This window comes from Choloepus didactylus, chromosome 20, assembly GCF_015220235.1.
Source record: "Choloepus didactylus isolate mChoDid1 chromosome 20, mChoDid1.pri, whole genome shotgun sequence".
Lineage (NCBI taxonomy): Eukaryota > Metazoa > Chordata > Mammalia > Pilosa > Megalonychidae > Choloepus > Choloepus didactylus.
Window position 1 is genome coordinate 22,837,966 of NC_051326.1, and position 25,515 is coordinate 22,863,480.

The 25,515-nt window shown below is 38.5% G+C and overlaps 2 protein-coding genes across 4 annotated transcripts in view; one reads left to right on the forward strand and one right to left on the reverse strand.

Moving 5' to 3' along the window:
- Positions 1-10,945, reverse strand: part of RNF170 (ring finger protein 170) — a 38,469-nt gene extending 27,524 nt beyond the window's left edge. The window contains exons 1-2 of one of the 3 annotated variants that reach the window (XM_037812851.1): positions 10,824-10,945; positions 4,848-4,991 (exon numbers count right to left, since the gene is read on the reverse strand). In XM_037812851.1, coding sequence (XP_037668779.1) covers positions 4,848-4,984 — 137 coding nt within the window. In that variant the 5' untranslated portion in view covers positions 4,985-4,991; positions 10,824-10,945. Of the gene's footprint in view, positions 1-4,847; positions 4,992-10,514; positions 10,747-10,823 lie in introns of those variants that run through there. The other 2 variants (XM_037812853.1, XM_037812852.1) reach the window with 2 other exon arrangements.
- A 295-nt stretch (positions 10,946-11,240) lies between these two features.
- The window catches only part of HOOK3 (hook microtubule tethering protein 3), a 134,333-nt gene continuing 120,058 nt past the window's right edge, over positions 11,241-25,515 (forward strand). Inside the window, exons 1-2 of the mRNA XM_037812507.1 lie at positions 11,241-11,519; positions 18,576-18,661. Of these exons, the coding sequence (XP_037668435.1) occupies positions 11,463-11,519; positions 18,576-18,661 (143 nt within the window). The 5' untranslated portion in view covers positions 11,241-11,462. The remainder of the gene's footprint in view (positions 11,520-18,575; positions 18,662-25,515) is intronic.

Here is a 25,515-nt window from a genome sequence, read left to right on the forward strand (position 1 = left end):
GGGAACTAGCAATAGAGAGCAATTAAGGAAGGGGGAACAATAATCCAAGAAGAACAGATAAGCTATTTAATGTTCTGGGGATGCCCAGGAATGACTATGGTCTGTGAATTTCTGATGGATATAGTAGGAGCAAGTTCACAGAAATGTTGCTATATTAGGTAACTTTCTTGGGGTAAAGTAGGAACATGTTGGAAGTTAAGCAGTTATCTTAGGTTAGTTGTCTTTTTCTTACTCCCTTGTTATGGTCTCTTTGAAATGTTCTTTTATTGTATGTTTGTTTTCTTTTTAACTTTTTTTTCATACAGTTGATTTAAAAAAGAAGGGAAAGTTAAAAAAAAAAAAAAAAAAAAACAAGGAAAAAAAAAAAGATGTAGTGCCCCCTTGAGGAGCCTGTGGAGAATGCAGGGGTATTCGCCTACCCCACCTCCACGGTTGCTAACATGACCACAGACATAGGGGACTGGCGGTTTGATGGGTTGAGCCCTCTACCACAGGTTTTACCCTTGGGAAGACGGTTGCTGCAAAGGAGAGGCTAGGCCTCCCTATGGTTGTGCCTAAGAGCCTCCTCCCGAATGCGTCTTTGTTGCTCAGATGTGGCCCTGTCTCTCTAGCTAAGCCAACTTGAAAGGTGAAATCACTGCCCTCCCCCCTACGTGGGATCAGACACCCAGGGGAGTGAATCTCCCTGGCAACGTGGAATATGACTCCTGGGGAGGAATGCAGACCTGGCATCGTGGGACGGAGAACATCTTGTTGACCAAAAGGGGGATGTGAAAGGAAATGAAATAAGCTTCAGTAGCAGAGAGATTCCAAAAGGAGCCGAGAGGTCACTCTGGTGGGCACTCTTACGCACACTTTAGACAACCCTTTTTAGGTTCTAAAGAATTGGGGTAGCTGGTGGTGAATACCTGTAACTATCAAACTACAACCCAGAACCCATGAATCTCGAAGACAGTTGTATAAAAATGTAGCTTATGAGGGTGACAATGGGATTGGGAAAGCCATAAGGACCACACTCCAGATTGTCTAGTTTATGGATGGATGAGTAGAAAAATAGGGGAAGGAAACAAACAAACAGACAAAGGTACCCAGTGTTCTTTTTTACTTCAATTGCTCTTTTTCACTCTAATTATTATTCTTGTTATTTTTGTGTGTGTGCTAATGAAGGTGTCAGGGATTGATTTTGGTGATGAACGTACAACTATGTAATGGTACTGTGAACAATCGAAAGTACGATTTGTTTTGCATGACTGCGTGGTATATGAATATATCTCAATAAAATGAAGATTTTAAAAAAAAAAAAAAAAAAAAAAAACTTTCCAACAAAGAAAAGCCCAGGACCAGATGGCTTCACTGCTGAACTTTACCAAACATTAAAAGTTGAATTAACAACAGTCCTCCTCAACTTCTTCTAAAAAAATTGAAGAGGAGGGAACACTTCCTAACTCATTCTATGAACTAGCATTTCTCTAATATCAAAGTCAGATAATGAAGACATCACAAGAAAAGAAAATTACAGACTAATATCTCTAAGGAATATACATGCAAAAGTCCTAAACAAAATATTAGCTAACCAAATCCAACAGTGCAGTGAAAGGATTATACAACATGACCAAGTGGGATTTATCCCAGAAAATGCAACAGTAGTTCAACACAAGAATATTAATCAGTATAATACACAATATTAAAAGAATGAAGGGGAAAAACCACATGGTCATCTCAATTGATGCAGAAAAGGCATTTGACAAAATCTAATATTCTTTCTTGATAAAAACACTCAGAAACTAGGAATACAAGGGAATTTCCTCAACATAATAAAGGGCACATATGAAAAACCCAAAACTAACATCATATTTAACAGTAAAAGGCTGGAAGCTTGCTCCCAACACCAGGAACAAGACAAGGATGCCTCCTTTCACCAGGGCTATTCAACATTGTAGTGGAAATTCTAGTCAGAGCAATTAGGCAAGAAAAGGAAATAAAAGACATCCAAATTGGAAAGGAAGAAATAAAACTATCTCTGTTCATAGATGACATGATCTTATATTTAGAAAATCCCAAGGAAGCCAAAAGAAAACTACCAGAGATAAAGAAAATGAATTCAGCAAAGTTGGGGGGTACAAGATCAATGCGCAAAAATCAATTATTCGTTGTGCTGGTTTGGATCTATTATGTCCCCCAGAAAAGCCATATTCTTTTAATCCAGTCTTGTGGGGGCAGACCTACTGTGGAGGGAACTTTTGATTAGGTTGTTTCCATGGAAATGTAACCCACCCAACTGATGGTGGGACATTTTGATTAGATTATTTCCGTGGTGATGTGACCCACCCATTCAAGGTGGGTCTTACCTAGTTTACTGGTGCCCTCTACGAGAGGATAAAAGGCAGAGACATTTTAAAGAAAGTTCAGAGATGCTTAGAGAGAAAACGCCGAGACATTTTGGAGACAGTTTCGCTGTTGAAACCAGACGTTTGGAGTTACTAAGCTAAGACATGAAGCCCAGAGTTTACCCTGGAGAAGCTAAGTGAAATCCCACAGATATTGAAGAGAAGGCCTCTAGAATCAGAAGCTGAAAGCAACACAACCTGTGAGCAAAAGATCAGCAGACGCCAGCCACGTGCCTTCCCAGCCAACAAAATGTTCTAGACGCCATCAGCCTTTCCTCACTGAAGGAATCCTCTTGTTGATGCCTTTGTTTGGACACTTTTATGGCCTGAGAATTATAAATTTGTAACCTAATAAATCTCCTTTATAAAAGCCAATCCATTTCTGGTAAGTTGCATTTTGGCAGCTTTAGCAAACCGGAACATGCATTTATACACTAACAATGAACAACAGGAAAAGGAAATCAAGAAACAATTCCATTTACGATAGCATCTAAAAGAACAAAATATCTAGGAATAAATTTAACCAAGGATGTAAAGGATCTGTGTACTAAAAACTACAAAACATTGCTGAAAGAAGACCTAAATAAATGGAAAGAAATCCCATGTTTATAGATTGGAAGACTTAATATTATTTAGATGTCAGTACTACCTAAAGTGATTTACAAATTCAATGCAATCCTGATCAAAATTCCAGCAGTCTTTTTTTGCAGAACTGGAAAAGCCAATTAACAAATTCATATGGAATAGCAAGGGATCTTGGATAGTGAAAACTATCTTGAAAAAGAAGAAAAAGTTCAGGGACTCACTGTTCTGGTTTGCTATGCTGCCGTTTTGCAAAACACCAGAAATGGATTGGCTTTTATAAAGGGGGTTTATTTGGTTACAAAGTTACAGTCTTAAGGCCATAATGTGTCCAAGGTAAGGCATCAACAACAGGGTACCTTCACTGACGGATGGCCATTGGCATCCAGAAAACCTCTGTTAGCTGGGAAGGCACGTGGCTAGTGTCTGTTTGCTCCCAGGCTGTGTTTCAAAATGGCGTTCTCCAAAAGGTTGCTCTTGGGGTGTTTTGTCCTCTCTTAGCTGCAGCTGCTCTTCAAAATGTCACTCTCAGTTGCTCTTAGGTCCTTCTGTCTGTGAACTCCTTTATATGACTCCAGTGATCCAGTTAACACCCACCCTGAATGGGCGGGGTAACACCTCCATGGAAATTATCCAATCAAACATTTCACTCACAGTTGATTAGTCACACCTCCAAGGAAACACTCAATCAAAGAATTCCAATCTAATCAACACTAATACTTCTGCCCATATAAGACTGCATCAAAGAACATGGAGTTTTGGGGGACATATTAAGTTCAAACTGGCACACTCACACTTCCAGATTTCAAATCTTACTTCAAAGCTACAAAAATCTAAAACAGTATGGTACCGGTATTAGGACAAACCAATAAAACAATGGATTAGAACTGAAAGTTCAGAAATAAACCCACACATCTATGGCCGTTTATTTTTGACAAGGGTGCCAAGTCCACTCCCTGGGGAAACAGTCTCTTCAACAAATGGTACTGGAAAAACTTGATATTACACATGAAAACCAATGAAAGTAAACCCCCCTACCTCAAACCATATACAAAAATTAACTCAAAATGGATCAAGAACCTAATATAAGAACTAATACTATAAAACTCTTAGGAGAAAACATAGGGAAAAATCTTCAGGAACTTGTTAGGCAATGGATTATGAATTTACCTAACTATGCTATCATCTAGTCATTTTTCCCTATTAGGGTCAAAAGTGTATTACCAGATACTCCACAAAATATTCTACCAAAGTCAAAATAACATTGCTCTAATCTAAATTACTAATAATGCAGAGGTAGAGGAATAATCACCACTTTTTTCTAAGTGTTCACATTCTGTTTAATAATCTTCTCTACAATTTTTCTAGGAAACTCACTGATTTGTAATTTTTAGAATTAACTGTATTCTCTTTTGTAATTTTTTCCATTTTTGTTTTCAATGATACATCTAAAATTTTATTTATATACTTCATTACCTAGTCTCTGTGTTTTGTTATATAGATTATTCAGATCCTTTTTAGGCTGCTGTTTCTCCATTTAAAAGCTGAAAATAATTTATCTTTATTATCTACCTTGTCTACAAGTTGATAGACTCAATTATGAAAATTACATTTTTTCTAAAACTGCAATATTCCCATACAAAATATTAAAATTTCATTCAAAATATGTATGTTAAATTTAAATTTATAAGACAGTTGATGACAGGAAAAATATATGGTAGCATTCAGAGCCCACTGGAAAAAAAAATCCCTTAGTAAATCTATATAATCACAGAAATCTATTTCTTGCTTGTCATATTAAACATTACTAAAAGCAGTCAAAATTCAGTGACCCTCGAGAATATATATTATTTCAATTTTTCTGTCCTTTAGTCTCACCTGAAAAGTGCATATACCAGGGTAGCAATCAAAGCGAAACTGACCACAACTGCCACAAGCACCTGGTCACTTACTCCTTCTATAACTGAATCATCATCCAGTTTCAAACTTTGAACTTCACCTTGATATCTGGCCATTCCAGGACTAAAAGATGAAGAAAAGACAAAAGTTACAATGACACAGTGAAAATGAAGTAAAGTAAAAATATATATATAACTGTCTTCTAATATACTTAATTTTTTGTAGCACCCACTTAAGGTAGGTTGCATTAAATACAACTCTAGTGGGTATCCCCCATTAATGAGTTCTTTTAAATTTGCCATCAACATTTGGGGGAATACAGAATTCTATTTTAAAGAAAACAAGCACTATAATTTATCATCCATTTAGTTGTTTGTTTTTTTTTTAAGAAATTTATTTAAAAAAAAAAAAAACCCTCTTCTCTTCAAGTTTAACTCCTTTTATTTAAGAAAAAAGATATTGCTCCTGCCCAATTACTCTTTTCTGACTCCTGAATACCAATTAAATTCTCCAACTAGATCAGATTCCTCTTCTCCCTCATAGCACCTAATTTGTATCTCTTATGGAATTTACCATGTATGGCTGTCATTTATTAATCTTCCTCATTTTCCTACTCCATTAAAGCTCTTTGGGGGAAGGAATGTATTGTCATCTTCCGTAAATATATCTATATTACCTAGCACAGTGCCATGTACACAGTGGGAGCTAATAAATATTGTTTAAAGTCAAAGAGTGACTTACCTTACTTATAAAGTAATTTGACTGGTAAAAGACATTTAGGCTATAGGACATTTATATTTATACTAAGACTACATTGAGTAAATGAAAATGCTGGTGCTTGAAAAGCCATTAGCCTCACCAGAAACTAAGCTGAGCTTATGGTTCTGAATTCTTTGAACTGCCTGGAATATGGAATCACTCTGAGGCTGCATTTCCTTACGATGAGAAAAGGGGAGGATATGAAACTCTCCTTCTCATACTCTAAACTAGAGAAAAATAATAATAACCAATTCTACAGGTATGAGGGGAGATAGCCCAACCACATCAGAGTCCAAATGTCATAGGTAATTCACATTTTTTTCAGATGGCAAAACAATAAAGTTCAAAGTCTTATAAGATAGCTAAAGGGAAATAAAGGAAATAAATGTTCAATTAAATATATGACTTAATAATTAAAATAAAGTTCTGCATTTTTGTAATTTTTTTTGTACTGAAAAGAATTTACCCAATATCATCATTAATCAGATGAATTTCTTGTTAAGAGGAAACTCTGAGTTTGGAAGTCTGACCCCTTTGATAAGAATCTGAACAGGCTGCTTGTAAGAAAATTACCTCTCATGCAAGAAACCTAACCTAGCCAACAGATCAAAGGTGGCTTTCACTAGCTTTACACATAGTAATAGCCTGATCCGTCAGGAACTTTCTAATGACAGGTTTCAAATACCCATTATAAAGGTGCATAACAGGAAACTAAGAGACAGAACTCTAATTTCAGTACTGTAATTCAAAAGAACAGTCAAATGAACTGCCAACTGAAAGTGAGAAAGAGCTTCAAATAATGTAGGTGTGGCACATATAGTCAATTTAGATTTTTATTTTATCAGGTTTCCTCTTTTTAATTTAGAGATGCTATGGCTGTGTCAGAAGTCCTAAGGGCAGGGAGAACTACCTGCATCTGCTCAATAATAACCAAAGTGTCATCCCTGTGTCAAGAGTCCTCAGCTTCTATTTAACAAAATCTAATTACTTAGAGCTGTGAGCATTAAACCAAATTATCAGAGGTAAAAGTGCTTTGCAAGTTAAATGCACCAATAGATGAATTATAGTTATCATTAGATATACACATTTTCTCCTATGCTATACATATTGGCAGTTTACTACTTTATACTTTAAAAAAGGGCTACATTTATTTCTATGTCCTTCCAGGTATAATCAGTGGTAACGTGACTGAATTCTACTGTACAAATTATACATACATATGCACATTTATGTATATATGTATATATATTTGACCTGTACAAAATTACAACCTTAAGATACAGCTTCATATATCTTATCATGTATCAGAGATCCAAGCTACTTTAAGTGTTACATGGCTATATAATGTTATTTGCATCATTTTAAAGACGTTGCCAATGTTGTTGAAAAAATAGTTATTTTCTTTCCACAAATTTTGGCATCACTAAAGGAGGTGCTGCCCTAGTAACAGGGTAGAAGGAAGGGAGGTGACTGCTGATGAGTTTCTGAGAGGAACAGAGGTCAGCTGCATTTTCCTAGCATCTGGAAATCCCCACTAAACCTAGGGCTCTTACATGGAGATCTACTGAAGGAGTCTGATCTACTCACTTATTGGGAGCTTTTATGGTACACTTTCTGCCAGTAGTTTTTCTAATAATCGGAGTACAAAATGAACTGTAGGAGTTAATGGCTCAACAATGAGATATTATAAGGAAAAATACCTCAGTTTAGAAAGAGGCTTATCTGATTTACTATTAAAGGGGGTAAACAATAGAAACAAAATTTCCTATTTGAGGATATGGATATACTTCATTCTTGAAAATGAATTCCAAATTAATCTGGACTTCAATTCTCCAATTTTTGTTTTTCACAATCAGAACTTTTCTAAACAAAGGAGCACTGCAGATTTTGTCCCATAGCAGTCTGAACCCAAGCCCAAGCAGTTGCTGCTTCAATATTAACAGCCTGGGGTTCTAGTTCCAATTCTGCCATCACAACTGTGACCCAACTTGATGTTCTGAGAACCTCTCCTTTTCTGCAAAATGTAAAAACTGGAGTTGATTTTTTAAGTTCCTTCCACCACCACATTCCTCTGGTTCAGAGTTTTCGGAATAGAAAAATGGCAGGAAAGATAAATACCAAAGGTTACACTGGTTACTAGTGGGGAGTATAACTGGAGAGCCAGATGTTCACTTTCCCCAGGATACAGTTCTACAGTGTGTGAATTCTTTTCAAGTATGTATTACTCTAAAAATAAAAGCCAGAGCTTACTTCCTTCCTTGAGACATAAATTCAATTTCTCTGCTCAAAGATTTAAAACCTGTCTCAAGTCCCACTCTTACCTATCGCCCCTAGACACTCTGTTTCTTGATGGTGCCTATTAAAGACACAGTGAAGGGCAGAGAGAAGGCACCCATATTTACAACAGGGCCTCCTCAATAGCAGGTTCTCAAGTCTCTCATCATGGGCTCCTTTCAATCTGGAACCGGGACTTACTCACTTGAGCAATGAACAAGGTCTAACATGTTGCAGGGGACATGAAATGCTGTTTACTTGAAAACCAGAAACAAGATAGTCAAATTCTTGTTGTTAAATCTAGTCTATTTCATTAGATCCTGTCAAACACAAAAATATATTATTATACTCAGTCTGTTTTTAACTGTTTGAAATTTACAAAAACAAAAACAAAATGTACAAAAGATCTTGGAAACTGTGTGGTATAAATGATAGAATACTGAAGTAGAACCAGCTTCTAGCTTTGGCTTCATTATTGCTTACTGGGGAGTAGCTGAAGTAGCAAAGAAGCATTAAGACTTAGAGTCTGGGTCTCCACTTACTCATATGTAAAATATGGAAAATTAAGTTGAATCATATCAAACTGCCACATTTTTGGTCAAAAATGCTTTGCCTTGAGGGATTTACAATGAAATAAGAAGCAGAACATTTAGCATATTGCTTGACATATCTGGTAGGCTCTCAGGAAAGGGAAGGTATAATGTTTTTATCACTATTAACAACTGTCAAGGAATCAGAACCATGATAAAATTTAGCCACACCTTCCCCATAGCTGTACTATTCAGCATCTCAAACACTCTTTAATCAAAGCTCTAAGTGTGTATTCCCTGGGAAAACAGGATGAACTTCGGAACACTGTCACATGTTTACTTGAATCTGATAAACAGCCATAGAGGAGAACTAGCCTTCAACTAACTACAATAAGGAGATAAGTACACACACTTTTCCTGGGTCCTTTCCAAAGCTTTCGGGAGAAAAAAAAAAAAGGTAGAGAAAAATAAAGGAAATACAGGAAATTCCAGAACTTTTAAAGGAGAAACTCAATGTCCTTTTACCCAAGCTCATGTATTAATCTTGAAGGCCACATAGCTTCTGCAGAAAATAACTCACAAGCAAGAAGCTTTTACTATAATTTCCTTCACTGAAGGTTGTTGGAGCTACAAAAGGAAACCCGGAGAACACAGCAATATCATGCACAAATGTGTTGTGTATAAATATTCCAGAAAAAAGTTTGAGGCCAATTACGTAAGTCTCGAAAATCTGAGCAGCTGGAGTAAAGATGCTGGCTACTCCACAAAGTACTTCCAGGGAAGGCTAGCATCTTGCTCATCTCCCCATCCAAAGACCTGTTGCACTTGAGTCAGGCTTAAGTCAATAAAACATACTAACTGATTTTACACTCTTAGGAAGAGATAGAGAATCTACAGAAACAACTTAGTTTGGAATGTAGGAACTCAGGTTTGACAAAGATCCAGAGGCAGCAACAGACAAAACAAAACAAGACGAAATACATATTTATAATTTCTAAAGGTTTCTCTGCCCTTTTTGTAGGAAAGATCACTGAGAAGACTTGAGATAAGTTTTTACATTCACAAACTGATATATCATCATGTATGAAATGTTAACTGGTACACCACTGTCAACAGTACTGGTAAAAACTCAATGTTGTCTTGCCAGTTTTGGATGCTCAAAGAAAGACTCCTCTTAATGGAATAAGGGAGACTGGAGGATCTGCAAACCAAAGTAAAGATGGCTTCTGGGAAGTTATCTTTGCTGAACCCCAAATAAATGTGTGGAATTATCTGGTAAAGTTACGCATACCCTATGAATCAATATTTCCATTACTAGTACTCCAAGGGAAGTATCCTAAAGAAACTCCTACTAGACATACACACTAGGGGTCCAGGTACAAGACTGTTCATAGTATTGTTCTAAGTAGCCCCAAACTGAAACAACAAAATGTCAAACAATAGAATGGATACATTATTATAATCACAGAGAAATACTAGACAGCAATAAAAGTTACTTCTAGATACAAAAATTTAATTAGTTGAAAGCCAGAAAATAGCATAACATGATTTCATTCATACAAGTTCAAAAACAGGCAAAGTAAAACTATATTGTTTAAGCACGTATGCATAGGTGGTAAAGCTGTAAAGAAAAGTAAGAAAGTGATAATTACAAGAATTAGGCTAGGGAAGGAATTTTGCTTACAAAGTAAGCCGGGTATGAGTGTGGGAACTCCTGGGGTACCCGCAATGGGCAATGTTCTTTCTGTTTTTATCTGGGTGTTTTATCATGAATTATTCTTTAAATATGTATATTGTATGCACTTGTCTGCATGTTATGTAGCATAATAATTTATCACTAACCCTGCAGGGATTCACTCTTCTGAAAAAGTGAGTACTCGAGGACAATCTACCTCTCCATTAAGGGTGACGGCTAACTCTGAACAAGGCACTAGGAGAAAGAGGCCCTAGGAATACTCAGGGACCCTTACGGTTTAGTGACCTGACGCACACCCTCTCCCTACTTTAAAGCTTTCAGGGAGTCGAGGCTCCAGGCGACCCAAGGAAGGAACGGCGGGCTCTGCTCACCGCCGGCCAAGCCCACCTAGAACCACCAAGAAGCCCGCCACGTCGGCCTTTCCACGGTCCCCGGGCCAATCCGGACGGGAACTGGGCGACTCTGGGGCTTTGCCAGGTTCCTAAAGGAAGGCGGAGACCTGGGGCTCGATGCAGCGACTCCTCCCTCCCCGAAGCGACTCCGCAGCCCTGAGGCGACCCCCAGACAGAACTGCTCGCCCCCGGAGTGTCCCCAGTCTTCCACGACTCTCCCGGGCCCGGATCCGGGTGGGCGTGGCACGCCGCGCGCTGGGCGCCGGGAGGCCGCGGGCCGGGGAGGGGGAGGGGGCGCGCGTACCTCTCCACCGCAGAGGAACTACCTCGCCAATTCCCGTTGACTGAGAATAATTTCCGGGGACTGTCCCCGCCACCCCTCCCGGGAAACCACTTGCAGTTGCTTTTTTTTTTTAATTTGGGACGCAGGCACTGGCGCACGCGCACTGCCGAGCTTCCGTGAGGGTGCGAGCGGACGGGGGAGGAAAATCCTCGCCGCCGCCGCCACCAAAGCTGAGCGCGTGCGCAAGACGACACGCAGCGGGGCCAGGGTCGGGGACGCGCGCGGCGGCGGCTGCGGCAGCGGGGAGGCGGGTCAGGCCCGAGTGCGACTGTGCGCAGTGGGTCGGCCGCCGCCGCTCGAGCAGGTCGCCGTTCTCGGGAGGAGGGGTGTAGGAGGCTGGGGGCGGGGACACAGGCCAGCGGGCGTGGCCGGGGGCGCGCGCGTTGGGCGCGCGGTCCCGAGTGAAAGAAGGAGGGGCAGAGGGGGTGACGGTGCGGGAGCCGCTGCAACCACCGGGGCGACAGTCGGCAGCCCGGGCCGGAGGAGAAGGTGGGCCAGAGGCCAGGTCAGCTGCCCGGACCCCCCCGCCTCAGCCCCAGACGCGAGCAGCAGCGGTTTCTGGCTAAGTGGGGAGGCACTGCCAAGCCCCAGGAGGGGAAGATGTTCAACGTGGAGTCGGTGGAGCGGGTGGAGCTGTGCGAAAGCCTTCTCACTTGGGTATGCGATGCCTGGCGGGTCGGGTGGGTAGACCCCCTCCCCAGGTCGCTTTTCCGGGATGCCCCCACGCTCGTCCCGGGTGGCGATCGCTGAAGGCGGCGGTGCCGTCACATCCGGGGCCTGGGGCGGGCGGAGCCGAGGGACGCGAGTGCGGGCCGCGTCTACACCCGCGGCCCCGCGGGGGTCAGGTGGGGAACCACCGGCGGTGTGGGGAGGCTTGGCACAGGGTCCGAGAGAAATTTGCCGGGCTTGAGGTATTGGCTGCTGTCGGAGTAGTAACCGACTCAGTGGAGGCTAATGATGGGGTGCAGGCGACCCTGTAATTAGGGTTGTTGTTGGCTGCAGCTGATGAGGCGCTGGTGCTTCCCTCTCGCGCTTGTGGGGACGGCAAAGCGTTGGTTCTTGCGCCCCCGCGCAGCCGGTAGGCACTCGGGACCCCGGGATACGACGCTCCTCGCCTTTGTTGTTTGGTTCACGGAGGATGGAGCGTAGCCCTTTCAGGGATGAACCCTGCCTACTGAAAAAGAAAATAGAAGTACTTTTAAGGCGTCCGAGAGACATTCCGAATCGGTCCAAAAATTGTTTAGGTTTTTGGCCAAAAGGCACCCAGAAAAGCAGAGTATTAAAAGGCAAAATGCATTTTGGAGAGTAGAAAGTAACTGGTATGGAAGTGCTTACTAAAGATACTAGAGGTAAATATTTAAATAAATCTGTAAGGCATTAGAGAATCAGTAATGAAACTCAAGGACATTTTGGAGCAGCGTTGTTGGAGTCTAACTTTATTAAACGGTTATTAAAATTCTCACATTTGAAAAGCAAATATGCATTCCATTCTAATGCCGAAAACATTGCGTGTAGCAGCCTTTTCAAGGGCCGGTCATTAAAGCCCTACTTACATAGTTCTCAAACTGTGGTGCAGCTTTCTGGTGAAGGAAGAGTGTGAAGGGGTATGCCGAATTACAGGATAAACTAGTGTTTCTTTCGGGAGCATTGTTTTACTCATTGCTAATGATTTAAAATATTTTTATAATAAAACAAACATGAATGCATTTATGGAGACGACTACAACATTTGTACCATTTTTAAAGGTAAAACGCAGAATTTCGAATAAATTCTGTTCAGCCAGTGGTTTGGGTTACAAATTCAGATCCTTGGATTATTATATCAGTCTCCTGTAGAAAGGTTTGTGGAAAGGTTTGTGAAGCAAACACAAGTCACCATGAAAATAGTGTCTGAGGTTTTCATAATTTGACAATTTCACAAATCAAATTATGTCTCTAAAACATAGACCTATATACAGTGGTAGGACTTGGTATATTCACTAATCTTTATATTAGAACATTCTTGGGTTTCAGATCGTTTGCAATAATATATAGTTATCATACAGTTTACAACTCTAATGGGATGTAATGTTCCAACTTCAGGCAAAGAAGATGAGTTTAACTGCTGTATTTTGGAGGAGGGAAAAACTGATAAGTTGCTTAATGTGGCCAAGGTTTGACTAGGCAGGGGAAAGATAAAGAATTACCACATTCTTTGATAATGTGGAAGGACTAGATTTGGCAGAGGTTGAAACAGAAGGCTGAGGATCTTAAGATTTTGTGTTTTGAGTCTGTACAAGTAGTGCCTCCCTCAGTGCTAGAAAAAGAGACAAAAAGGCAAAGATGAGGAAGCTAACTGAATTAGAAGTAGGGATACATTGTTTAAAATTTAGGAAAAAAGCCATGGAAACAAAGAGGTGTATTTGAAGAGTATCTGCAAAAAGTTGATAGTACAGTTTGAGAAATGCTAAAAATTTAGAGGAAAAATCATTGGAGAAGTTTGAAGGAATACTAATAGAGAACTACAGAATATGAGAGAATCTGGAATAATTTAGAATCTGACAAAAATGTCAAGAAAACCAAGATAATCCATGTTATCAGCTGCAGAGAGGTCAAGGAATATGGTATTGTAGAATAGGCTTTTTGAAGGACTTTGGAAGTCTAATCCAGGAAAATTTCTGGGAAAGATAAGATTAAAGATTATCAGTGACAAAACTGGAGGGCAGGGTTCACGCAAAGATGTACAATTCTAAAATGTGGACACATTGGAAATGTTATTTAAAAACATCAAAAGGTTTCAAAATAAGTTTGAGTTTAAATGCTAGGTTTGTTCTCTTTTATAAAAAGCAGAATAATATTTACATGAAAAATGTTTGAGGAAGTGGAAAAATGTACATTTAGTCTAGTAACATCCCACATATCTGGAGGCCAGATTAATCCTGAACACAATTCCAAAACCAAATGCAAGAAAAATATCTATAGAATACACTTCAACAAAAAGAATCCCATTTAGAATAATTTACTCTGTTTACTTAAACTTCTAGCCAACTTGATTGTGTGGTTTCTTTGCACACAGCAAGTTGGAAGGGGAATGCAATACTTGCCAAAATCCAGACAGCTGTCAGTAACAGAGAAGACCCAGGAACTAAAAGTGTAGTCAGGGTGATTCAGTCTTTGGGCTAACAGCCTTTTTATATATAAGAGCCTCCAACTTCAGTTATTAAAGATCATAATGATCCTGCATGTCAAATTAAAGGGTATTTTTCATTATATCGCATTTAGTTTGAGAGAAGAGAGATGTACATAATACATTTTTAGAAATTCTTCCATTACAAATGGTTAAAATAATAAAGTTCAGGTCCTTAAAGGGGTTACCATTGGTCACCTACGCAGAATTAAAATCTGTGGAATAACTCATTGCCCCAAATGCTAGATAAATTGCCATTGTATTAGAGATCCCAAAAAACAAATGTTCCAAATTTCTATTGAAAGAGGAATACTTAAGAAAAGACCAAGTATTATCCTACCAACAGAAAAATTCTTAAGCTTAAATTTCAAATCAAAGTTTGTGCATCAAGCAAGTTCAACAGGATATGCTTGAAATTTCCATTCTACCTCCTCTCCCCACCCTCTGAGTCAAAATATACTTGTTAGACAAATCTGCCCTGCCTATTATACCTGTCAAGCCTAATTTCTTGAACTGTGTATGAGTATCAATGAGAAGATTTCACTCTCCTGGGTTTTAAGAACTAAAAAACAAGAAAAAATCTGGAATGCTCCCAGTTCATGACCAGAGATTAAATGGAGAAAGAATCATTACATAGGCTGAGTACAATTATTCTGGGAAGCCAGCAACATTAACAAACCTTTGTAATGGTCATACTCCTATTTTTAGCATCCTATAAAATGTGGACTAGGCTATAGAATTAGGGAAGACAACAATTTTTGTCCTCTAATGGAGGAGTAAAGAAATCACTGATGTGTAAACATTAAATCAAATATTTTCAAAGCTTTAATTATTATTTTTTTTAATTGGGAGTCACTATAGTATAGTAGTTAAGAGTTCAGGTTCTGACATTTTACTACCTTGGTTTAAATCCTAGTTTTGTTTCATACAAACTATAGATGACATTCGATAGGTAACTTCACCTATGTGTTTTGATTGTATTCATATTTAACACGAAGATTTCTAACTACAGAATTAGTTCTCATACTTTAACATTCATCAGCATCACCTGGAGGATGTGTTGAACCACAGATCGCTGGGCCCTATCCCCAGTGGGTCTGGGCTGGAGTCTGAGGTTTTTTGTTTCTAGCAGTCATCCCAGCTGATGCTGTTGCTAGTGACCTGGGACCACACTTTGGGAACCGCCATAGGCCAGAGTTATTCATCCTTGGCACTACTGACATTTTTTTGGACTGGATAATTCCTTGTGGGCATTACCCTGTGCATTGTAGGGCATTTAGTAGTATCCCTGGCCACTAGAAGATAATAGCACCTACCTGGTTGTAACAACCAAAAATGTGTCCCAGGGAATAACATTGTTCCTGTTGAGAATCATTACTTTAGCGATACTTATTCCAGGAGGAGGGTGAGGAGGAGGTTGGATGGTGTTTATAGAGATGCTTGGAATTAAAAGAGAGGTTCTGACCCTTCATGTAGAATTTCATGCCTTAATGCAATTAGGTGCAATTGTTTTTAAATTTTACTGTACTACTATATTGAACTACCCCAGAGTTTATGAGAACTAGTAGGTGATAGACTTTTTTTTTTAAATCAAGATGTAATTCACATGCCATAAAATTCATCCTTTTAAAGTATAATATTCAGTGGTTTTTAGTATATTCACAAGGCTTTGCAACCATCACTACCATATCTAATTCCATATCTAATTTCAGATCATTTTCATTACTCCAAAAGGAAACCCTATAGGGAGAGATTTTCTTTGAGTTCTGCTTTCATGCCAAAGTAGAAGGGACATCTAGCCCTCAGTGAGCAACTATTTACCTCAAGGGCCAATACAGAGAAAATAATAATTGTTTAGAAATCAAGATGAAAAACTTCTAAGTCCCAAGAGAAAAACAGATAGTCTTACAACTAAATTACCTGCTTTATTGAATAACCTGCTTTATTGCATTGTTTCTTCTCATTGATCAGAGGCAGCTTTCTATCCTTTCATCCCTTACATTTGAGTGTAAGTGCGTTAGATCAGAGGGTTTCGAATGCCAAACCAGTGCCCAGCTGTATAAGAATGATTTGATGAGTTTGTTAAAAATAGATTTCCAGACTTTTTCCCCAACCACTATATACAGATTATGATTCAGTATTAGATAGAGCCAAAAAAAAATGTGTATTTTCAAAATAAAAACTTCCCAGATGATTCTGGTGTACAACCAGGTTTGGGATCTAGTACTTTGTTTAGGCTTTTCAGAATACTTCATGTGTGTTTGTTTTCTCATTCTTTGAGCAACACACCCCTCAATAAGGTATTTTCCCCCCAATTTCTAGATGCAAAAACCAATTTTAAGAGAAATGAACTGACCTGTCCAAAGTTATGCAGCAAATTAGGATCAAAGCTGGGAATAGAATTAGTTAGCTCCATTTAAGACAACATAGACTGAGGGCCTGTTCTGTATTGGGCATTGTGCTAAGGTTAGTGGTAGAGAGATAAATGAGATATGGCTCTCACTGTTGCCTCTCTTTTTCCTTCTAAATAAACCTACAAGAAAGGAAGTTGATTTTTTAAAAATGAACCATTAACTTGCCAACTATGAAATGAAAGCTGGTGCTTATTTTTTTTTAAACTACATTATTATTACCACATGGCCTGCAAGGAGGCAGCTGTAGATAGTATGGAATAAAACTCAGAATCATCCTCTGTGGGGGGTGGGGTGGGGGGCTGGGGGGTGGATATGTCAGTTGCTTGTATTCATTTACCAATCATTTATTGAGCTAATACTATGTGTTAAGTTAGTGCTTAGGGTTGCTTAGAAGGGCACTCTTTTCATTACCTACCCCAAATAGACACTTAAGTAGTAACTACTTGCCATGTGAACCTTTAAGTTAATTCCCTTAGCTTCCACCACCATAACCAGATCACTGCCCATAAGATTCTCCTATATAGAAAATATATTTGTTAATAGTTCTTTAAGATTTTTTTCCTTGTTTTTTCCCCCTTTATTAGGGAGGCTGTGGTTTACAGAAAAATTATGCATAAAATACAAGACTTTTTTAAAATTTGATAGATATGGTGTGGAGAAGTGGATACTTGTCTACTGTTATTAAGAGAATAAATTGTGGCAGCATTTATTAAGGACAGTTTGGCAGTATTTATCAAAAGTCTTAAAATGTCCATATGCTTTGACCCATCAATTTTACTTCTAGGAGTATAACTCAATAAATCAAGATGTGTGTGAGGACAGATAGTCACCTGCGTATTATTCCTAATATTTCCATTGACGCTACCTAGTTTAGCCTACCATATAATCTCATCTGTGTCAGTATGTCTACCTTTTTTCTTCCATTCCTTTCTTCATATTGTAGCTAGTATGATCTTTTATAAATACAAATCTCATGACCTCAGTTTCCTGCTAAAAATTCTTTGCTCTTCAGGATAAAGTCCTGCATGGCTTGTGAGGTTTTGCATGATAATGCTTGCTTCTTTAATCCTATCTTTCACCATTTTACTCCTCTACCTGTTCCATGTCTTCCTCCAATCCCCACCTCCACCAATCCACACCAATCTTCTTTTCATTCTTAGATTACATCCCACTCTTACTTTTAATCTTTGTACTTGCTCTTTAAACTTCTGGTAATACTGTTTCATTTTGCTAAACTAAACTCTTTGGGGCATGGCCTGTGTCTGTCTATTCTTGGTGATTTATTGCCTTCTAAGTCCTAATTCTACTACTGGGTCTAATTATTGTTGGTTCAGCCAGATTTTCTTACAGAGATAATTTCTGTTAGAATTATCATAACATTTTTCTGGCCACATCATGCTGATAGGTACAAAGTTAGTTCTAATTCAGGGTACATTTGAAATAACAATGAACTGAATATCTAACTTAACCCTAGTCACCGTGACTCCTTCATCTATACAATATCAGATTATTTGGGCTCTGAGTGCCAGAAACCTCAGCCTGGATTGATTTAAACATTAAAAAATTTATCTGACATAATAGGAGGCTTTAAGGGTTTTTTTTTAATTCAGTGGATCAGTTTTGACATTAAGAATCTTGTTCATTCTTTCTCTTCTCTTGGCCATCTACACATTTACCTCATCCTAAGATGATTCCCTTAATAGTCACAAGATGACTGCTAGTGGCAATTGAAGCAGTAACTTACTTATTCTCATCAAGAGTAGAGTAACTTTTCTTTTCCAGAAGTTCAAGAAAGCATCTCCAAGCATCTCATTGGTCCAAATTGTCTTGGCCTGTCCATCCCTGAATCAGTCACAAATGGGGGGATGAAGTTACTGTGATTATCCTGAATTGATCATCTGTGAGTAAATGAATATTGGGAAGTCACCCAGTGTCCACCACAATCTTTCTTTTAATGAATGGGGAAAATTACAATAATCTGTAGGAAATTACCTGTATGGGAAATTTTCCAACTGTTTTACTTTTTGAAATCTCTTCCAGCTCCTTAGGTGAGATAATCACAAAAAGAAGCCTAAGAACTCTCCTATATAGTTAACCATAAACTCTCCCCCTCCTCCTTTTTTTTTTCTTTCAGATCCGGACATTTAATGTAGATGCATCATGCCAGACTGTGGAAGATTTAACGAATGGGGTTGTGATGGCCCAGGTTCTTCAAAAGATGTAAGAATAAATTGCTAATCTTTGTATGTTCTTAAACATGGCTATTAGATTGAAAACATGGATTAAAAATTATAGTGCTAACATATAACTTGTGTTGCGTGTAGAATATAACTGTGACTAGTGATAATTTTGGTGAGATGAACTTGTTAGTTATGGATTGACTAGTTACAAGTTCAGTTAGGGCTATAATTGTTCTAATACTCCATGACTTTTGCAGAATTATTTGTCCTTGTGTTTTTGGCATGAGCTTAACAGACATTTTCATGCTATTGACCAGATTTTGCCATGTAGAGGGATCTGAGAGACTCCCTCTTATATATTTAGGATTTTCCTCACATGTCATCTTACCAGTGATGCCTTTTCTTAACACTATTTAAAATAACAGTAACCATTTCCCTGACTCTCTGTGCACTTACCCTTGTGTGTTCTTCAAAGCAATAACACCATCTCATATATCATATATTTGCTTGTTTATTTATCATCTGTTCCCCACCCACTCACACAAACATACACTCACACACACACACGCACAAATGTAGAGCCATATAAAGATAGAAAATTTGTTTTGTTCACTGCCATGTCTTAACATTAGCACAGTGCCTGGTTTTTGGTTGAACCACTTGAAACTGCCATTCTTTGTAGGACGGAAATGGTCAAGTACCAGCAATTTCTTATGGTTCAGTCTGCATCATGGGTGTTCATGTTTGTTGAATGACTAAAATTATGAAATATCTATTTGGAATATCTATTTCCTACCTGTGATCACAAATACCATGAAATGGGTTGGTTTAAACAATGGGAATTTATTCTTTCACAGTTTTGAAGCTAGGAGAAGTCCAAAATTGAGGCATCAGCAAGGCGATGCTTTCTCTCTGAAAACTGGCATTCTGGGGCTGGTTGCAGACAGTCCCTGGGTTCTTGGCTTTTCCATCACTTTGCAGTTCACATGGTGGCATCTTCTTTCTCTTCGTGGTTCCCTTGACTTTCAGATCCTTGCTTCCCTGTGGCCTTCTGGGCCTGTAGTAATAGGGTTAAGACCCATTCTGATTTAGTTGGCCATACCTTAACTGAAAATAACATTTTCAAAAGATCTTATTTACAGTGAGTTCATATCCACAGAATGGATTGAGTTTAATAACATTTTTTTCTGTGGTCCATAATTCAATCTACTACAAAATGTATAAATTATACCTGACTCATTCCTTCTAAGTATTTTGAAAACACATAATAGTTGTAAAGTGGATATTGTATGGCTATCTTTAACTTTTGACTGAGGAATATTTAAATCAAGGATTGCCTGTGAATTTACGAAGTCATTGGGTTTGGATAATTTGGGAGTTACTATTCTCTTTTGAAGCCCCGAGCATGTTGAGATTGATGTTAAGATTTACATATGACTAGCTAGACTTTCCTGTAGTTCTGTTGACAATCAATATCATCATTAAATACTGTTGCCCAGCACTGCTACTCATCTTGTAGTAAGTTACATAGAATTGCCCATATTAAAAGCAGTGCAAATGTCTGCATTTTCAAGCATCTGTCTTTGTGCCTGTAGAATTGGAGACTCACGCTTGAAAACCGTGGCTTGTTTTTCTGTCTTCTCTAATTTTACTTTCGTGGCAAATCTCTTTAGATCTACAGGAATACCGGCTTTTTGCTGGAACTTGTGAAGCCTCATTTGAAACCTGGTTCTAGCATTCTGAGAAGAGTGATCTTATAGTCTTCATGGTCACCTTTGAGTGGCACCCTAGTAATTTTTAGCTTTCTAATTGTCTAGAGAGTTTCACTGAAGTTCTTAATAAAAATTATTCTGGGCACATGGGCATAGCTAAGTGAGCTTTCCAGGTATGTGTCAATAAATGAATTTTTTTTCAAAGAGAGTGTTTATTGCTAAGCATGAAGCAGGAGATCAGATGGCCTATGGGCCTAAAAATCTGTTTCCTCAAGTCTAGGGAGTTTAGGGTTTTTTTATGGATTCAAACAAGGAGAGATGGAGTTGTTACCATTACAATAGCAAGTATGAACAAAGACTAAGAGGAGGCTATAATAGCCATCCCAATAGTAAGTATAAACAAGGGTGGGGACTATTTCATTGAGTTTCAGTAATTTCAGGTATTAACTTCTGGCTATTCTAGAAACTTTAAAAAAAAGTATATAATGATTCAGTAATCGTAATCATTCATTAATTCTTAGCTCTCAGTTACAACTCTCCCTCTTTTGTCCATTTCCTCAATTTTGAGGGATATCTGGGTGACGACCGTTCTAACTTCTTCATGCTGAAAAGTGACATTGACATTATGGGGTAGAGAAATGAAACTGGTTATCATTCTTGAAGAGACTGGTACCTCTGGATTTCAGGGTTTAGCTGGCATAGGAGCAATCCGGAGGCTTTAAGTCTCTGAAAAATAAACTTAATAAATAAAACTTTTTATGGATTTTTAGATAGAGCCCAGAGTATTCCTTTAGGGTTTTCAGGAACACTCTTGCTTGAGGCATTGCGTACGGCGTCAGTTTGCAATATCTGGCTGAAACCAGTAACCTCTAGAATGACCTCCTGACTCGATTTGAAATCTTGGAAACTTTTATTTTGTTTTACCCCCCTCCCCTCCTTTTAAACTTTATTTATCAAAAAATTAAAAAACACAAACCATAAAAACAACATTTTAAACTAAACAAAGCAAAGGAATAAGAAAAACAGTTGACCTAAAATAACTACTTTGCTTCCAACATTCCCCCTTTTGGTGGAGAAAGCATCGCCGATCCCACGGTGCCAGGCCCGGGCTCACCCCTGGGAGTCATGTCCCATGTAATAGATAAGGTAGGTTTAGCATAGGCTTAGCTTCACCATTACAGAAATAAGTTTCATAAGCGCAAGCCTCAAGATTGAGGGCTTGGCTTATTAAATTGGGAGCTCCTATTGCTTGAGAGGATAGCAGGAATTCTGGAGAAGTTTAATAGTTCTGTGCTTTCTTTCCCCAGTCCCTCAAGGGACATTGCAAATACCTTCTCATTTTATTCCCCAAACACTCTGAAATACATCAGCGTATTACATCAACCTGTACAGAATGCCAAGATCTTATTCTTTCTTCTAGGTTCCGTGTCAAATTTAGCTGTATTAGGTTGTTCAAATAAACTGACCAGACAAGTTAAATCAGATAATGTGCCACAGAAAATTTAAATTTTGGACAAAATAAATCTCTCTTCCTTTGGTCTTACACAGAAATTAAAGTCCTAAAATACAGAAATTATCATCTTTTATTTATTCTGTATTCTGATTCACCTTAGTCCTAACCTGATCAGCCCCATTCACTGCCCTGATTGAAGTCTGATCGCTTTCTCAGCTTCTTTAAGAGTTGCTGTATGGAGTAATGCTGCTCCTTCAGTATCTTCAGAGCTGGAGAACTCCAGCTCTGAGTCTAAGATGTCACACAGACATCTAAGCTTCCAAGGAATTACCAGGTCACACACCGAAGGAGCAAAGCGCCTCAAAATTTAGAAATAACTAAAGCCTAGGAACAATTGTGACTGCTGCAAAAGCCTACCGTCTAGGCCCTAATTCCCATAAGCTTTTTCTAAATGAAATTATTTCCAGAAATAACAACATTTGACAATTAGTTTATATAGAGATCCTCAGCCATAGACCACAGCAGAAGTTTTGTCCTGTCTCGCCTTTAAACTTGAACCAGGGTTATGTTGATTAACAGGTAGACTTGCCTTGCTTTTTTTTGAAGATGAAGCTGTAGCTGACCACTTGCATTTCACGAGAAGTGTCAGAGGAAAACAGTGTAACCAGCAAGGAAATCTGGTTGTCTCCATGACGTGCAACATTCTTGTAAAGATAACTAAAACCCTGACCAACAACATCACACTGCTGTCTAACATTGTACAGATCAGCATCAGGACATAACATGGACAGCAAGAACATTGTCAAGCCCCTAGTAACTTCATACAGTCTCTAAATATATGAATAACATATCACCCATACAAATCCAATCAACAGAAGCCTAGAAAATCCCTTTTAATTATTATAACACCACCCAAGCACTTCCATGTAATATATTAAACTATTTTTAGCACCTCACGTTCAAAATGAGAAAGAACAAATCCTTTGCAACAGCTTGCCTTTAAAAGTGAGAAGACTTGTCTTCTGAAATAAAGGATGATGTTAATATAAACATCAATGAGGATATTATTCTATATGATACAGAATCTTTTTTTCTAGACAGACTACTCAGAAAAAGTTTTTTGTAGCCTTTCCTTAAGAGCAGACCAACAATTGCATTATTTTAACAGGAAGAAAAATGAACTCCAGTTTTGTATGAATTCACAGTTTGACACAAAAGCTCTTTTAAAAAATTATAAACAAGCCCTATCAAATTGTTGGTCAGCATTGGCTACAACAAAACAAAATTCACTTTTGTAAACCCTCTACAACTTTCCATCTCCATTCAGGTCTTGTCTTATATATTCCTGCCTCTCATTCTGTGAAAACTAGCCATTTTACTTTGGGACAAAACCCCACTCCCTTAAGCTTCTCAAATTTTAGCCAGCACTGACTATGACAGGCTTTGTCAATAAATGAATTTCTTTATTTTGTTTTTTATCCAATGTACAATCAGATGTTCACAGTACCATCATATAGTTGTGCATTCATCCCCCCAATCTATTTTTTGAATGGTTTCCTTGTACCAGAAAAAAGTGAAAATAAGAATAAAAAATAAAAGTAAAGAAGAACAACCAAAACACCCCCCCACACACCCCATTTTTCATTTAGTTTTTTGTCCCCATTCTTCTACTCATGCATCCATACACTGGATAAAGGGAGTGTGATCCATAAGGCTTTCACAATCAGCACTGTTACCTCTTGTAAGCAATGTAGCTTCAAGAGTCAAGGCTGTTGGGCTGCAGTTTGTTAGTTTTAGGTATTTACTTCTAGCTATTCCAATGCATTAAAACCTAAAAAGGGTTATCTATATAGTGCATAAGATTGCCCACCAGAGTGACCTCTCAACTCCATTTGGAATCTCTCAGCCACAGAAACTTTATTTCGTTTCATTTCGTATTCCCCTTTTGGTCAAGAAGATGTTCTCAATTCAATAAATGAATTTTTGCATAAGCTAACTTGAGCAGGTTTTCTGTCATTTGCAAACAAAAGAATGTATGTGTATATTTTAACTATGTACGATCACAACATAGATATCATTCTGCAGAGTGGTTATTTTAACTTACAAAATTTTGTTCGCCTATTTCTCATCAATACGTCATTTCTACCTTTTTCAGAAAAGCTTTCTTTTTTCATTTATACATGTTTGTGTGTATACACACACACACACACACACACACATATCCAAGTAACTGCTATCAGATTAAGATACAGAACATTTCTGGCATCCAGATGGTTCCTCTCTTGCTCCTTCCTAATTAATACCCCTTACCCCAATGGTGCCACTATTCTGGCTTGTGTCGCCATCAGCTAGTTTTGCCTGTTCTTGAACTTCTTATACATGGAATCATACTGGATGCATTCTTATGTCTGGCTTCTTTCACTCAGCATCATGTCTGTGAGATTCATCCGTATTGTTGCATATTATCTCCTTTATTTTAATCAGTTGTGTAATATACTTAACTTCATCAACATTTGATCCTTCTTTTGTCAGTTTGATAAATATTTATTGAGTGGCTATTTTTTGTCCAGCCGGTGATCCAAGGGTGAGCCACAGCCAGCAAGGTAAGCTGCTTTCAGGGAGCCTAAAAATTAGAGAAAAACAGATTTTAATTAAATAATAACCAAAACAAGGTTGTTTCTATAATAAGTACTATGGAGAGTAAGTACACAGTCTTATGAAAGTTTAGTTAACAAAGTTAGGAACATTTTACCTGAGTGCGTAGTAAAGATAAGTTAAATATGAAAGCATGATTGGTAGCAAGATTTCTAAGCAGAGGGAAGAGCATATGCAGAGACCCTGTGGGATGGTGGAGTATGGTGTTTAGTACTAAAGAAAGAAAGAAGGTTTGAGTTGTTAAAGCAGAGGGGAAGCATGGTACAAAATGAGAATGGAAAGGTAGATGGAGTTAGACCACATATGTGTGGGAGTTTTGTTTTTATTCTAAGGCCTGCGAGAAGTAATTAAAGAGAAAGACATGGTTAACCATAATCAGATTTACATTTGAAAATATTCTGGCTGCAATATGTAAAATGAATTGGAAGAGGCCAGAGTGGATGAGGAATGATTGGTTGGAAAGAAATTACAGTTGTTCAGAAGGAAGATGATGGTGCTTCGGACTAAGAGATACAAAGGAGTTGAAGACAAGTGGGTGAAATCAAAGTGACACACAAAGTCAGCAGATTATGGGGTACTGACAGAAAGGGAGGTGTCAAGTTGACTTTTTAGTCTCTGACTTAAGCAAATACATGGGAAAGGATACAAATCACTGACATTGGACTACTGGAACAGTACCTGAGATGGAGAGATGCTGGATGTACCACAAGTTCAGTGTGGGGGACAATGAATTCGAGACATCAAGAGGAAATGCCAGGTTGGCAATTGACTGTACAGATTGTGAGTTCTGAAAAGGAGTCTGAATTGGAGATATCTATTTGGGTGTTTCCCAGTTGAAGACATGAGTGTTGATTGAAGCACTCAGAGGAGGGTATAATATAAGAAGAAAAAATGTTTAGTCTATCCCTTGAAGAACTTTGACATTTGATGTTTGGCTAGAGGGCCAATCAGCAGAGGGACCAGGAAGGAAGGTGGAAAGCCTGTAGAGTATAGATGCTGAGGGGTGAGTCTTACTGGAATAGCATCTTTTGCATTTTGGCTGAGCTGAGAAGTGAAAAACTATCTTTTTATACT